This window comes from Eretmochelys imbricata, chromosome 13 (assembly GCF_965152235.1).
Source record: "Eretmochelys imbricata isolate rEreImb1 chromosome 13, rEreImb1.hap1, whole genome shotgun sequence".
Lineage (NCBI taxonomy): Eukaryota > Metazoa > Chordata > Testudines > Cheloniidae > Eretmochelys > Eretmochelys imbricata.
The window spans coordinates 20,610,867-20,625,670 of record NC_135584.1 but is presented as its reverse complement, the minus strand read 5'-3'; the positions used below and the strand labels follow the sequence as shown (position 1 = coordinate 20,625,670).

General features: G+C 50.0%; 1 protein-coding gene across 2 annotated transcripts; it reads right to left on the bottom strand.

Moving 5' to 3' along the window:
* Window positions 1–5,280: 5,280 nt before the first annotated feature.
* PIGT (phosphatidylinositol glycan anchor biosynthesis class T) lies at window positions 5,281–12,678 on the bottom strand. Of its 2 annotated transcripts, none has more exons than XM_077832148.1 (12): window positions 12,479–12,678; window positions 12,053–12,257; window positions 10,977–11,104; window positions 10,010–10,110; window positions 9,655–9,741; window positions 9,168–9,255; window positions 8,972–9,069; window positions 8,379–8,544; window positions 7,771–7,971; window positions 6,811–6,976; window positions 6,522–6,605; window positions 5,281–5,862 (listed from the first exon to the last, which is right to left on the bottom strand). In XM_077832148.1, exons 1-12 carry the CDS (start codon window positions 12,669–12,671, stop codon window positions 5,610–5,612), a joined length of 1,770 nt encoding a protein of 589 aa, XP_077688274.1. In that variant the 5' UTR covers window positions 12,672–12,678; the 3' UTR covers window positions 5,281–5,609. The 2 variants fall into 2 exon arrangements, with proteins under 2 accessions (XP_077688274.1, XP_077688275.1); XM_077832149.1 differs by having other exon boundaries at window positions 12,053–12,230.
* Between the last annotated feature and the right edge of the window lie 2,126 nt (window positions 12,679–14,804).

Here is a 14,804-nt window from a genome sequence, read left to right as displayed (position 1 = left end):
TGGGCATAAAGAAAGACACATTATTGTTAGGGGCAGGTAAGGCAGCATGATGTTCCCATTACCATAAAGGACAGAATTAAGGCTGTGTGGTTGTGTTAGATTTTTTAAATCTTTCTGTTTTTCAATTCTAATCTGGATGGTCATGTCCCTTTACCTATCTTTTTGCATTATTCTCCATCCTCACAGGTTGGATTTCATCAACAAACTGGTCTTTGCAAATATCTGCTTCTAATAATTTCCTCGTGCCCCATTTAGCCACCTTCATCACTTTTACTGTAGACAGTTGCTGGTCCCTGCCCTAGGTGCTGGAACTAGGAGTACGGGGGGTACTGCAGCACCCCCTGGCTTGAAGTGGTTTCTGTCCTATACAGGGTTTACAGTTTGGTTCAAAGGCTCTCAACACCTCTCTCAAAAATTGTTCTATCATCCCTGGCCACTGTCATCTGTGCATGCCACAACAGGGTTACCTCAGGACATAGTCCTGGAAACATAACAAAATCTTAAAAAGAAAAGAATTGGTTAGTCTCTAAGGTGCCACAAGTACTCCTTTTCTTTTTGCAAATGCACACGAACACGGCTGCTACTCTGAAACCTAACAAAATCTTACTGTCTTGGCCTCCAAGTTTCTAGTTTAGTGCTTTGGGGACACCTTGTGGCTGGAAGGAGCCACAGCAGAAATGGACATAGTTAAAACTTGGAGAGAGAGAAGGGAAAGGAGAGAAAAGTAGAGTGAAACGATGGTTGTGGGCAACTAATGCTTTTTCTGCATTGAGTGGGATGATGCTCCTAGACGAGTGATGACACGAGCCTTCAACTGTGAAACAGCCCAGTAAAATTCTCCTGACTCAGTAGCCTAGGGCAAGCGGGGTTTTCTTTGATGGGAAGAAAAATAGCAACAAGGTGCACTGCTGCATTTTAGTCTGGACTTGATAGGTTTTCATGTTTAGTTTGCAGGGTGCCTTAAATAGAGGAGGAAGAGAAGCAGAGGCTGAGTGAATCTGGAATCTCATGAGATCCATCACAGGGGGATTATTCCAGTGGTGAAACACTGACACTTTCATAGTATCTGGTCCTGGTGCTGGGGTTTCATTTGGATGGAAGCAGTGAAGAAATCTTGGTAATGTTCTCTCACCTGTGTTTGCTGTGGTTCTGTAGAAATGGGGGAAGCCACTGAGGCAGGAGGCTGAATTTAGGGGAAATGCACACAATCTGTTATTTAGGGTAGATGTACACAACCCAGAAAGATGCTGCCCGCAGTGTAGTGCGTGACGTTAAAGAGGCCCTGCCTGGCCTCAAACCTGCCACTGTATAGCAGACAGGTTTCAAAACAAATGTACTGTTTGCTACTAATTACTCTCCCTAGGGCCAGATATTACTTTTTAAAAATGAGAAAAAGAGAGGCGGATGGGATGCTGCATATCTGGAACAAAAGGTGAGCCACATGGCTTGTGTGTCTTTAATTGCACAAGAGTTTGTTCAGCACTGCTACTGCCAGAAAACGCTGTGCCTCTCCAGTCTGTTATACGCTTAAGCACAATCACACAATAGTGGATAAAGGAGAACAGGTTGGAATAGTTTATTTGGGCACTCAAGGAGCCTTTGACAGTCCCTCACAAAAGCCTATTAAGGAAGTAAAGTAGTCATGGGATGACAGGCAAAGTATGGTCATGTATTAAAAACTAAGTAATAGAGAACAGAGTAGGGATAAATGGCCAGTTTTCAACATAGCAGAGTGCCCAAGGATCTGCATTAGGACCATTATTATGATCTGGCAAAGAGAGTGAGCAAGCAGGTAGCAAGAAGTCCAGATAGCACAACTATTTGGGTTAGTCAAGACGAGAGAACAATGTGAAGAACACAGCATGAAAGCAGATGAAATTAATTGCTGACAAATGCAAAGTGATGCACACTACAAGGAATAATCTGAGCCATTCATGCACTTTGCTGGGATTTAAAATTAAGCATCACTCAGAAAACAGAGCTGGTGAAGACCTCTGCTCAATGAGCAAATGAAAAAAAGCAAATAAACTGTTAAACGGATAAAATGGATGGGATAGAGACTCCTACTACAATTAGGTTAGAAGTGGCTCACCCTCACATGGAATACTGGGTTCAGTTCTGGTCACCCCATTTCTAGAAATCAGAAGTAACAGAAATAAAGGGAATTCTGAGAGAGGTACAAAAAATGTCTAGAAGCCTGCAGAGACTTCATAGATAGAGAGACAGAAGAGACTGTGATTGTTTAGTTTGGAAAGGGAACATGGCAGAGGAAAATACAAGCGACAGGTACAGAGAAGGTCAGGAGGTGCTCCTATTTATCTTCCCATTTTGCTAGGGGACAGTTAATGAAATAAGGCAATCTATTTAAAACGATATAAAGACATCTCCCGTCAACCCCCCATATTTAATCCATGGAACTCATTGCCACAAGATCTCAAGGATACAAAAAAGGGTCAGACCCATGGATAATGAGAGCATCCTCAGTTACACTAGAGAGGGCAACAAAGATAAGGGATCTGAACCCTCATGCCTCCAATTGCTCAGAATTGGGAAGAAATAATTGCCCACAGCAGCATTTCTTTCTCTAAAGCAGCTAGTTCTGGCCACTGGGAAACAGCATGTAGGAGGAGATGGAGCTCTAGGCTAACACTGTGCAGCTGTTCTTTTGTTACTCTTAAAGGATAAAAAGTTGGCAAGGGCATACTGTCTTTTAACAGATAAACATTCCTGGCAATGACTGAGACATAGGGAGTAGCCCCTGAGGAACCGGGCAAGGCTCATGGGAAGCCCTGCTAACGCCACTGATCCCAGATCTGGGCTGGGGAGATGCAGATCCTCTCTAGGTGCATTTATAGTGTGATGTTAATATAGTAGATGAGGCCAGCCTAGCATCCTGGGGTGTAGCAATGACATAGTGGAGACGGCTCTTGCTCCAGATGACTGCTCAGCTCTCTGAAATCCTGATAATTTTCCTCCATGTCACTAAACTGGATTTATGGTGAAAAGGGAAACATGGATGTGGGCCCCTAGCAGGTCCCTTCGTGTCACTGTGGGCAGGAAGAAATCATCAGCCTCCAAGTCTGGTTCTCTTCAATGTACTATGATACCACCCATCCACCACTCCCAGCTCTTATTTGCTCTGCCACTTAGGGGCTGTGCACTTTCATGGGCCTGGCTCCAACTAGAGCAGGATTCCTCTCCTCAATGTCTGTTTAGCATCACTACAGCAGCTGCGGGAGAGAATATTCCCAGGAAGAAGAGGCTGTAAACGGTTTCTGGCTAAACCTCAAAGTAAGGCCAAGGCTCCAGCCCCACCACTGCTATGCCCGTTGCTGCATGGGGAGATGGTGGGTACCACAAACCCCAGACCAGAGCACCAGAGTGTAGGACTTGTGGCCATATGGGGTTGTGGCTGTTGCGTCTCTCGTTAACCCCCTTCCTTGTTCTGTCTTCAGAATTTTGCCAGCTCAACCCCAAAGTTGGCCCCTGTAGGGTAGTGTTCCCAAGAGATTTCTATAATTCTACGTTCAAGTCCTCTGATGATTATACGAGAGGCTACAAAAGTAACAGTAACAGCTTCATCCTGCTAGAGGAAAGTCTCCAGGCCAAGGCAGGCTACTGAATGTGACCCAACCTCCCCTCCCCCGCATAAAACCCAACACTACGTGGCCAATCAGAACCTGCTTCCCGTGTAGAGCTAAATGAATCATTCATAACTTTGTTCTCTTTCTATGAATAAATTTTGGTCTGTAGCTGATTCTCCGACTATCACTGTGGAAATTCAAGATCATTTACACATCAAGTGATACATTTCTGTTCCAACTGGACAAGAGCAACTCTTGGAATCAGGATCCAGGGCAAATCACCACAATTACACTTACATTTTCTTTCCACAAATATTCTCCAAGATTCCATTAAAATTCAGTTTTAGTAACACTCCAGATCAGTTATCTTACTCCTGGCAAGCGAACACCAAAGGAGTGAATCCAACCTCCAAGAAAACATATGGAAAACTTCAAAGTAGTATTTGGGAAAGCTTTTTCAGTACTTTGCCTTGGATAACAAATGCCAAAAACTGAAAGATGCACACATCTGCATTCACACGTTCACATGAGCTGTCTGTGCACAAATCAGATCATTGTACCTTTGCACCCATTTGGTCCTCATGCTCTGGGAGAGGTGCCCTTCTGCCAAATCTTTCAGCCCCTGGGGAACAGAGACCCTCCCCTCCTCCCCCCACCACCTCACTCCAGTTCTCCATGCTAAATGCAGTTCTCCATGCTAAGTGAAATATAATTAAATCTCATACTTCAGAACGTAAACTGGTCCAAGCAGGGGTCAGGCAAGACTTATGGGAAAGGGACCGAGAGGCTTTTCCCATTGGACCATATGAACTGGAACCATAAACTCACTGAACATTAAATCCCACCAAATGAGGGTAGATCCATCCCCATCATCGTATCCACTCACTATACTCCACACCTGAACATAGCCATTATATGGACAACATACCCCCATATCTCAATGTCTGTACTTTGACCGGTTAAACTTTCACCCCCAATCGGGGAGATTGCAGATTATGTATTCCTTACGCCACCCGTTCCTAAACCAAATTTCGCACCCCTTGATAATCTGTACCTTATTCCCTGATAACCAGAAACTTATGCCTAAACTCTGTACTGTTTTCTTTTTACTTCAACATTATCTTAATAAAATTATTATATCTATGTGCAGCATTGCCTCATCAGCAAGGGACACAGTGAGGAATTGTTAGCTTCTCCTGAAGTCTCACTGACAGGCACTGACCACTGCTGTATGTGGGGCATACTCATGGCCTGGTTCAAAATGGCAGGCAGTGAGATACTGGAGTAGATAGGATCAGTGCTCTACTCAACTCCATGCAATTCTTCAATTTTGTCTCCACACTCCCCTATGTTCACTCTCCAGCTGGACTTTGAGTTCCCTGCTTACTCCAGCCCCTGCAACTTTTATGCTGACCTACTCCCACAGTGTCACTACCAAGAAGGGTGGGCAACTGTTCACTTATGGTGGTTGCCAGGGCAACAAAAACAGATCTTCCATTCAAGTGGAACATTTCCAGGCAAGGGGGTAAGAGAGTACTTAACTGAGATGCCCAGCAACACAGCTGGCCCAGGAAAGGAGTCAGGAGTGTGAATGAGTGTCCCTACAGGGGCAGGGCTGACGTGGGAGGCTAAACCAGGAGACAGAAGAAGCTGGAACCCTCTGCCTTTCAGCTACAAAAAAAGAACAGCACAGGCCTACAGAACAGCTCAGATTTATTTCTGGTATCTTTTTACAGAACATAAATTACCCTTCCCCAGAACAGGACTATCACACCTCTTTCCTGATCACTTGGCTCTGCACTTCCCTGTGATCATGGAGCTTTGGGACTACAATTCCCAGCAGCCTCTTAACTGGTGGAAGTTATCCCAGCCCTCTTGGATTCAAGAGACAGAGGTACATGAGGCAGCAGGAGATAAGGCAGCAATGTTTTCCTGTCCTCTCTCAGTCTCCCTGCAAGCCCTGGCTGTAGCCCTCCCACTGAAGCCCACATTACATGCCCACTGCACTGGCTGCATTGGATTCTCTCAGAGGGGTGGAACCCCTCTGACTTTGCGGATGATGTTGGCCAGTCGCTTGGCCAGGCCTCCCCTGCTTGGCTCTTCTACATGGAAGGTTCTGGTCAGTAGGTTGTAGAAGGAGCCGTAGCACACAGCCACCACAGTGCAGGTCAGGCAGATGACGTTATATGGCATGCTGAAGTCAGGCGTTGGCAAGTTCACCAGCAGCGGCTCGGTGTACAGACGCACAAAGTAGCTGGAGCCATCGGAAGAAGGAAATCTGGAGATGGAAGTGGGGGGGGTTGGGGGGAGAAGATCATCCCATGCAAAACATTCCAGCAGGATCCTTTCTAGTGTGATGGTGAACAATGCTGCCCACCTGCTCTGACAGTCACACCAAAGGTGCACTAGTTACACCCCGCTGGGAACCTGGGCCCCACTTTCCAGCCAGCATTAGACACCCCTGCCTGGTCATCTCTGAAGACCCATCATGAACCTGAGTCCCTTGGGAGAAGCTGACAGCACCCGAGGGAAAAGCACACACAGGAGGAATATTCATTTGGGCACAGGACTATCCCAGACCAAGTGGAGGGCTTACAGGGGAAGCCACTCTACAAACTCTGCAGGTTCACATTGAAACTGTGGCTGCCCTGCATGAGAACAAGCACACAGAGATGGTTGTACGCGGCCTTCTCACTCCTCCCACTCCAGGAAGTGGCCATCCCCTCACATGGGCTCCTAAGGGGTGGAGTATGTGGCTCAGATTCTGAACATGTCACTGAGAAGACTACTGAGTAACTCTACAGGGAACGGAGTGTTGGCACAAGTAGATTAGCACCTACCATGTGTGAGACCCGTGTGCAGCAAGTGCCTAGGAATTGCAGCCCAAAACAAGCAACCCCTCCCTTTCCCCCATGGCCAGAGAAAAGATGCACTTACAGCGAAGTGAAGAGAGGACTCTGCTCTGCATCCTCTGCCTTCATTGCTATGACACTTGGCACCAGGGCACTCAGGACAGATGGACTAAGGAGACAAAAGCAGCAAGAGAGTCTGAAAGATGCAGTCTTCAGTCATGCTAGAAAACAAATGGCAAACAACACACACCAGGAGCCCAGTGTTATGCGCGGCATTGGGCCCAGAACCCGTGATGGGTCTAGAAAGGGAAAGCCCTGCAGAAGTCTGGCCCACAGTACGTAAGTTACCCCAAAGCAGGGGCACATGGCTTTACCTCACATAAAAGCCGTGGTTGGGGTCAGGGGTATACTCTGTCCACTTCAGTAAGGCTCTCTCGAACTGGATGGTGATCTTGGTGACAGAGTTTGCTGGGAGCTGGATCAACATCTCCAGCAGATGGGGCCGCCTTCGGTCCTTAGCCGGCTGGTAATGGATATAACCTAACACCAAAGACAGTCACTTGTCACCCTGCTGGGAACGTTCCCCACTAACACAGACAGCACTGATAGATACTGTTGCCTCCACCCTCCCCTACAAGAGAGGGCACAGGATGACACACACCTCACACAACCCTTCCCATATGGCTTCTGCTCTCCCCACTTAGAGCACGAGCTCCTCAGGGCAGGGACTGTGCTATGCTCTGTTCTGGACAGTCAGGGTTCAGCATGTAATTCACAGGGATAACATTAAACAGCAAAAGATGCTCAAGTTGACCAGTTCTCACTAACCCAAAACGACACACAAAGATCAACATGATTCTCATGTCAGAGAGAGGCTCTGTGATGAATACCCAGGATGCCCCTCCCCATCTACTCAGACACCACTGTAAGGGAAGAAGTTCTCATCCACCCCTGCTACAAATCACCACGGGGGATAATGGAACACCCACAGACTGTTCTGTGTGTGTCCATTATCAGCCCAACCTCTTTACTCTTAAAGTGTAATGCTCGTAAGAGCAAGGCTGTAACTGAACTGATATGTGCAAGTTTCCTGAACACACAACTCTGCTCAGACACCCCAATGCTGGCTTGCAGTTATTCCAGCCCCGGGACTCTCCTGAGCAGATGCTGCTGTTAGTGCTAACTTGAGGGTGTGTTTCTGAAGTTAGCTTTCCACAATAGCACAGTGTATATAAGGAGCTCACACTGAATCCCTGGGAACCTGGGCAGGGACTGACTGGTCTCTGGAAAGAGACCCTGGGGCCAGGGGAGTCTGCACAGAGTGTATTCCTTACTTGGTTTGTTTTCCTTTCCCTTGGTGGTGATGACCAAAGTGTGAACGTAGAGTCTCAGGTACCAGGGCACGGTCTCCAGTAGTATCACAGGGAAAGCCCGGTATGGGTGGGTGTTATAAATCAGGGTGCTGATTTCTCCTGTCTGCAGGCCATATCCACTCACATAGCGCTGAGCATGGAGCACAGGTGTTGACAGATCCACTGCAACAGGGAAATCAAACAGGAGCTAGTAACACCAAAGCCCAGCTGTAACTCTGAACACAAGAATAGTGCTATCCACCCAGCAAGGAACTGAGAGGTCAGGGGCACTCCCCTTTCACATGGTTCCTACTGCCTCCCACCTCACATGGAGCAGAAGAGGGGGCAGTTTCTGCCTCACACCCTGGCACAGAGTGGGATGCAGGAAGGGTCTCCTGAATGTTGCTGCTATATGTCTCTCCCCAGCAAGAAGCATGCAGTTCTCTCCTCCTTCTCAAGGCCCACACAGTGACTACCAGCAGCAGGAGTCTGAGAATCCACATTCCAGGTTGGCATATTAAGAACTGGTTGGGCGGGGAGGAGCTGGAGTTATGCACTGTGCAGGTAAAATGAAGCCACTAGTCACTCACAGCTATCCTGGGGCCGTTTCCATTTCAGCTGCACGTTGAGGCTGCGAGACACATTAAAGAGGAAGGGGCTCAGTAAGTCATAGACTGCATAGGTTCTCCTGTCTCCCTGGACAGATGCTTCATGCACGGACAGTGGAGGTGGGGTCACCTCCAGCAGTTCCTTCTCCTGCGAATATAAGCAGAGCACATAGGAGGGAAAGGCAACTCCTGCATTAACCAGTAGACAGAAAGGCGGTCCTTAGCATTCCCCCGCATGGAAGTGACTGGCCTGTACTCTGTCTAGGAATGCTCCCCCTGGAACAGGGCCAGCTCAGGACCTTCCATAACACTACTGCAGCATCTCCATTTCTGGACAGTACTATAGTAATTTTACTTTTTCAATAAATAGACACATCCGCCCAAATCACAATAGGAATCCTTTCATCAAGAATCCCATCTCTGCAGGGAGCTCTAGGCGACGGCATGCCAGGGCAGTTCCATCTCTGCACTCTGGTGCGACTGGAGACAGCAGACAATGCTGCAGGGAATCCAAATTCCTTCTAACAGGATGCTATGTCAGGGTACTAGGCAGGACAATGAACAGAAAGTGTTACCTGGGTCTTACTGGAAATATCAACATAGATTTTGCTCTCAGATGCAAGAGGACAAGCTTCAGTGACAGTGCGTGAGAACATCTTAAAAAGGGACCAGTCTGGAGAAGACAGACACAAAGAGAGGTCAGCCAGGATGTGAGTGAATGAGGCTCAGTACGCCCACAGAACACAACATACTGCAGGTTATTCCAGATACCTCTCTTTCCTTGACCAATGGAGAAGGTGTCAAAGACCACGGTGAGGGTCTGTCTAAGCTCCCAAGAGACACTCAGACACGAAGCATCCTGGAGGACAAGACAAACCAGAGACTGTGTTCAACACAAACCCACCTTCTAGAAGGGTAAGACTCATCACAAGAGGGAGATGGGGCTATAAAAGGGTCATGATACACACTGCAAGGCCCAGATGGGACTCATAAGAGTGGAGAAGGACAACATATGAGTTAAATGTGCGTGGATTAGGTCCCAGCCAGCCTATTTCACAAGGGCCAGGGCAGAGCTGTTCCCTACAGTGTATTCTCCAGGGCTTTGTCTGGTACAGTTTAACAACCCAAATGATTAGGAAATGCTTCTTAGTGTTCAGTCTACATGTTCATTCATTAAAAGACCCATGAAGGGTCTTATCAACTTGTCCAGAAATGCCACCCTGCTCACCAGATTTTGGACACTAGTGATGGTACTCACCCTGCAGATAGGGCGGATATGCACTGCCTGGGAGTGGTAACTGGTGTGGAACAAACGTTCTGCCTTCAGCAAAACAGCAAGACCAGCCTGCAGACAGTGAAGGAGAAAACATGATTGAATCACCAGCCACAAAGGTAACCACCAACAAGCTATCAGGCGCCTCAAACTTTCAAAGAGCCCAGCAGAGGCTTCACTGCTCACCAAGTAACCCAACTCCACCTGCTCCTACTGAGATCGGAGCGGGACTCCAATGGGAGCTATAGCGATGTAGTAACATTTGCTCTTTGGGAACCCCACTCCAAAGACTCTGGCTATGACCTGATCAGGCAGTGGAAGGCCTGGGATTTGCCCTCACCTTTGAGCCGCATGGCAGCAGCTTTTTCCAAGGTGTGAGGTTCTCAGTGCAGACGACCTCCCGGGGCAAGACGGCATATCTCAAGAGATGGTGATCTGTAACTGGGATGGGGGAGTGGAGGGTTAGGAACCGGGTGTTAGTCTGACCACATGCACCAAAGCAACACTCCTCACTCCCAAAGCTGATCAGTCTCTGAAGGGGTCTAGAATCCCATGAGCTCTGTGGAAAAGGGAGGAGACCACTGCGCAGCCACTTTATCAAACAGTGGATCTGAGGGGACAGCTATGTGTATCTCCAACATATAGGAAAAAACCTTCTGGTCTAGTTTCTGGAAGAACAGCCTGCAAGCTTCCAGTCCTCTTACTTTCTACAGTTCTTTGCACAGAAGGGCCTGAATAACTTGAGGTATGGAAGCTATTCTATTCAGGTTCTTATCAGAGGGCCTTTACGTCACTGGTTCAAATCGAGCTGAGTTTGGTGGGGACTAGAAGATGCTTCATACTGCCAGTGGCCCGTATGAAGTTACTTTGACATTTCAGTCCAGTTCCTAGTGTGCAGGTATCCGCATCACAATAATCATCACAACTGGCACTAATTGACCCTCTTGTCTCAGAGAAGAGGACCGAATGAGCCAGAGCACTTAAATTCCCCCCCTTTTCCCTAAAAGTGGTCCCTTCAGGTGAGGAATGAGACCCTGGTGGGGTGAATCTAGCCTGCCTGCTACCCATGCTGTGTATGTCCTGTGAACATAGGTGGTTTCAGTTGCTAGAGCTGTCCGATACCTCACCACTTCCAAATTCACTTAGAAGACCTATACTTAGGATGTTAGCATAACCCAAGAGTTCTCCCAGGACCTGCATCCAAACCCTGTCCTCAGTACCACAGCAACAGTGAAGTGAACAGTCAACAATTAATAAGCGTTCCCCCACAGAGCAAAGCCAGCCCTTCCATACAGGTCCTGTCTCACCATTGGCCAAACCCAGAGGTTTGAATGATGCTGTTGGAGTGACGGTGTTGGTGGAATCTATGAAGTTCAGAGAGGCACAGAATATCCCTGAGAGGATGTTACTAAGTTCTTTCCAGGCTTTATCAACACTGAATGAGAAATATAAGAGGCAACAAATTACACAACTGTCTCTCTCCCCCAAATCTATAGGGGTCTGTTTGAAATTAAAAGTTTGTAAAGTGTATTTGATAAATGAATAGATCATTACAAAGAGAGGGCTGTTCATAAATGTGTAAATATCACTACTGGAGCCTTAACCAGACAACAATAAACCAAGGGCATGGGAGACAGACAGAAATTAGGTTATTGAGCACTGACATTGGAAGGATGTCCATGAAAGTAAGCTATAGATGGTATTTCACAGCACACAGATTACAAGGGTATCACGGTTGGGGTGGAAAGAGGAGAAATGGAATCTTGTCAATGTACAGCCCACAAAATAATTATACTTGCTCCAATAGTGAACACAAATATTGTTTACAGAACATCACAGATGTGCACAGTACATTGCAAACACAGGGTCAGATCCTGGCACCCTTAGAATGAATAGCAACTTATTCCACACTTTCTTCTAGAAATCTATAACATTGCAAAGTCTCCCTTGTGAGTGCAGTTCTCTAACCCAAGGGAGACCACACTGCAGCCCAATCTACAGTGCAGCTAGCAGCCAGACTATAGGTGACAGCAGATGATGGAGAACTATATGTTGGGACCTATAGGGCCAAATTCACCAATAAGATAAATAGATGCAATGCATTTATTTACTGGTATTTCTATGCCCTCACTGCCATAATATACAAGCATGCCCATTTATGCCAGCAGATGAATCACCCCACAATGTTTAGAGGCTACCGATCAGTATTAAAAACTTGAGTAACTGCAATATATTTGTCCATTGGGTGCCAGTTAGGTGTGGCCCTTGGGCTGCTGGGAAGAGGCCAATGCCACACCACTGGGTGAGTGAAGCTTGGGCATTTCCCCCAGCTGCAATACTTTTATTTTAGAATGGTTATTGTGGTACCACCCGAGACACTTACTCGGTCACAGAGTCCTGGAACCAGACCCAGAGCTCGGCCCCGGCTGGAGCTTGCAAGTAGGGTTGCCCCCAGGTCCGTGTTCGCCAGAAGCCCTGGGTGAGGGACAGGTGCAGCTCTCGCACCAAGTACTTGGAGAGGAGCTGACCCAGAGCCTTGGGGAAGAGCCTGTAGTGAGAGACTGCGGGGAGCAGAGTGAGCGGCACACCTGCAGGGCGAGGCCAGGAGGTCGTGTGCCCAGTCGGCCCGTACCACCCAGCGCCCCCACAGCCCTGCACCCAGCCTCAGCCCACCATTCATCCCGCCCCGCGGCCCCCCGGCGCGGCGCAGCCCCAGCCACTGAGGCAGGACGGTAACGGATCAGCCCCAGCCCCGCCCCGGGGCTCGCTCACCATACTCCAGACCCGCCCCCCCAGGCCCCGCTCTCACCTCCCTCCCGGTGCAGCTCCGAGTCCCAGCGGGCCCGGAACTGGAAGGTGGCGGCGAGGTCCCCGGAAGGGAGCGGGCTGAGCAGCAGCTCTTCGCGCAGGCTGTCCCGGGGGGGCGCCGTCGAGCCCCCACAGCCGCCCGGAGACCCCAGCAGCAGCAGCAAGAGCCCCAGCACCCCAGCAGCCCCCGCCATCCTCTGCACTGCCGCTTCCGGCCCGCTCACCCAATGGGGAGGCACTTCCGGCACAGCCTGGCAGGGACGGGTGGAGGGGCGGGATCGGGGACTTCAAGCGGACACGGGGCGGGGCCTTCGTTCGGCCCCGCCCCAGCAGCGTCCCCGTTGCCGCGGTGACCCTGAGTTCCGCACCGCGCGTGGCGGGGTCCGGCGCGGCCGCGGGGGGCACAGGCGCGTGCCTGTCGCGGGGCGCGCGCGCGCGCCGCCGCCGCCGCAACTTGTGGGCTTGGCCTCTGGCTCAGGGAGTTGGACCCACGTGGCTCGTCCCTTTCGCAGCCCCCCCGCCCCCATACACAGCAACACGGGGGGTCGCTGGGAGCTCTGGTCCCGTCGCCGGGGCAGCTCCGGGGCTGCGCCGCGCCGCTCTCCGCAGCAGGGAGACCCCGCTCTGGCCTGATCAGCCCCGGGGCCGGGCAGCCCGCTTCGTGCTGCTTGCAATGGGACATGTGCCACCGAGAACTGACAGGACCGCGGCCCGCCAACTGGCCTCCCGCAGGCCAGGGGGCAGCGGCGGAGGGGGGCCTTTGGGTCGCCTCCAACCTGCTCTGGGACTGGATCTGATGCGGTCACTGCCTTGGGTGCAGGATGCTCCTTATCCTGTTCCCTGGGGCCTGCCCCAAACTAGCTAGTGGCCCTAACCTAGGGTCACGCTGGAACTTGTACCCTAGAGGTGAAGGCCTCTGTACCCCACTGTCTGACTGCAAAGACAACTTCTCTGGCCTGTGGAGTTGTCACCTTTCTTAGCTATGGGGTTTTTTTGGGTGGGGGGGGATATAAATCAACATCTGTTTTTCAAGGTGATAGAACATGGATTATCCTGGGAAAATGAGTATTTTCTGTGAACAGAGGAATTATCATATCAGATCTAACTGGGGTCCATCTAAACCAGTGGCTTGTCTCTGATGTTGGCCTGTAGTACAGGGGTGGGCAAAATTTTTGGCCCGAGGGCCACATCAGGGCTGCAAAACTGTATGGAGGGCCGAGTAGGGAAGGCTGTGCCTCCCCAAACAGCTTGGCCCCTGCCTTCTATCTGACCCCTCCCACTTCCTGCCCCCTGATTGCCCCCCTCAGAACCTCTGACCCATCCCCCCCTGCTCCTTGTCCCCTGACCGCCCCCTCCTGGAAACACCAGCCCCTAACTGTCCCCCAGGACCCACCCTCTATCCAACCCCCCCGGTCCCTGCTTGCCCTGACCCCTGTCCACACTCCACCCCCTGACCGGCCCCCCCGGGACTCTCACACTTATCCAACCCCCCCGTTCTCCCACCACCACCCCCCCAGAACCTCCGCCCCATCCAACTGCTCCCTGTCCTCTGAATGCCCCTGAGGACCCCGTGCCCCTTATCAAGTCCCCTGGCCCTGGCCTCCTTACCATGCCGCTCAGAGCAGCATGTTCAGCAGCTGCGCCACGCCACCTGGCCGGAGCCAGACTCGCTGCCCTGCAGGAGCTCGCAGCCCCACCGCCCAGAGCGTTGGTGGCATGGCTGTGGGGGGGGGAACAGGAGCTCAAGGGCTGGGCAGGACGGTCCCGCAGGCCAGATGTGGCCCATGGACCGTAGTTTGCCCACCTCCGCTGTAATGGATACTTTAGCAGAAGTTGCTAAAAACACACAATAGACAAAAAGAAAAGGAGTCCTTGTGGCACCTTAGAGACTAACCAATGACTCCTTTTCTTTTTGCGAATACAGACTAACACGGCTGTTACTCTGAAACACAATAGACAGTTATGTAATAATTTGCCCAAAGAGGAATTTTCTTCCTAATACTGAAAGCTAATCATGGTGTATGCTGTGAAACAGGAAGATTTATATTATATAGACATGTTTACCCTAATATTAATCTGGATATACATCCAGCCAAGCACCTCTGAAAGCTGTGTCGGTAACTGAGGGCAGATGCCAGAGTCCATCAGTGGGAGCAGGGTGTACTGATCTCTCCACTTTGCCTTGCTTTATAAAATTCTTCTACATGAACCTGATGGCATGGAAATTCCAGTTCTAGGAGTGTGTTTGGGCTTTTAGGGCCTTTGTCACTTGCTGTCTCTAACATTCTACTGCTTGCTGCTGTGGCCAATATATCTGTGGTTTAGCA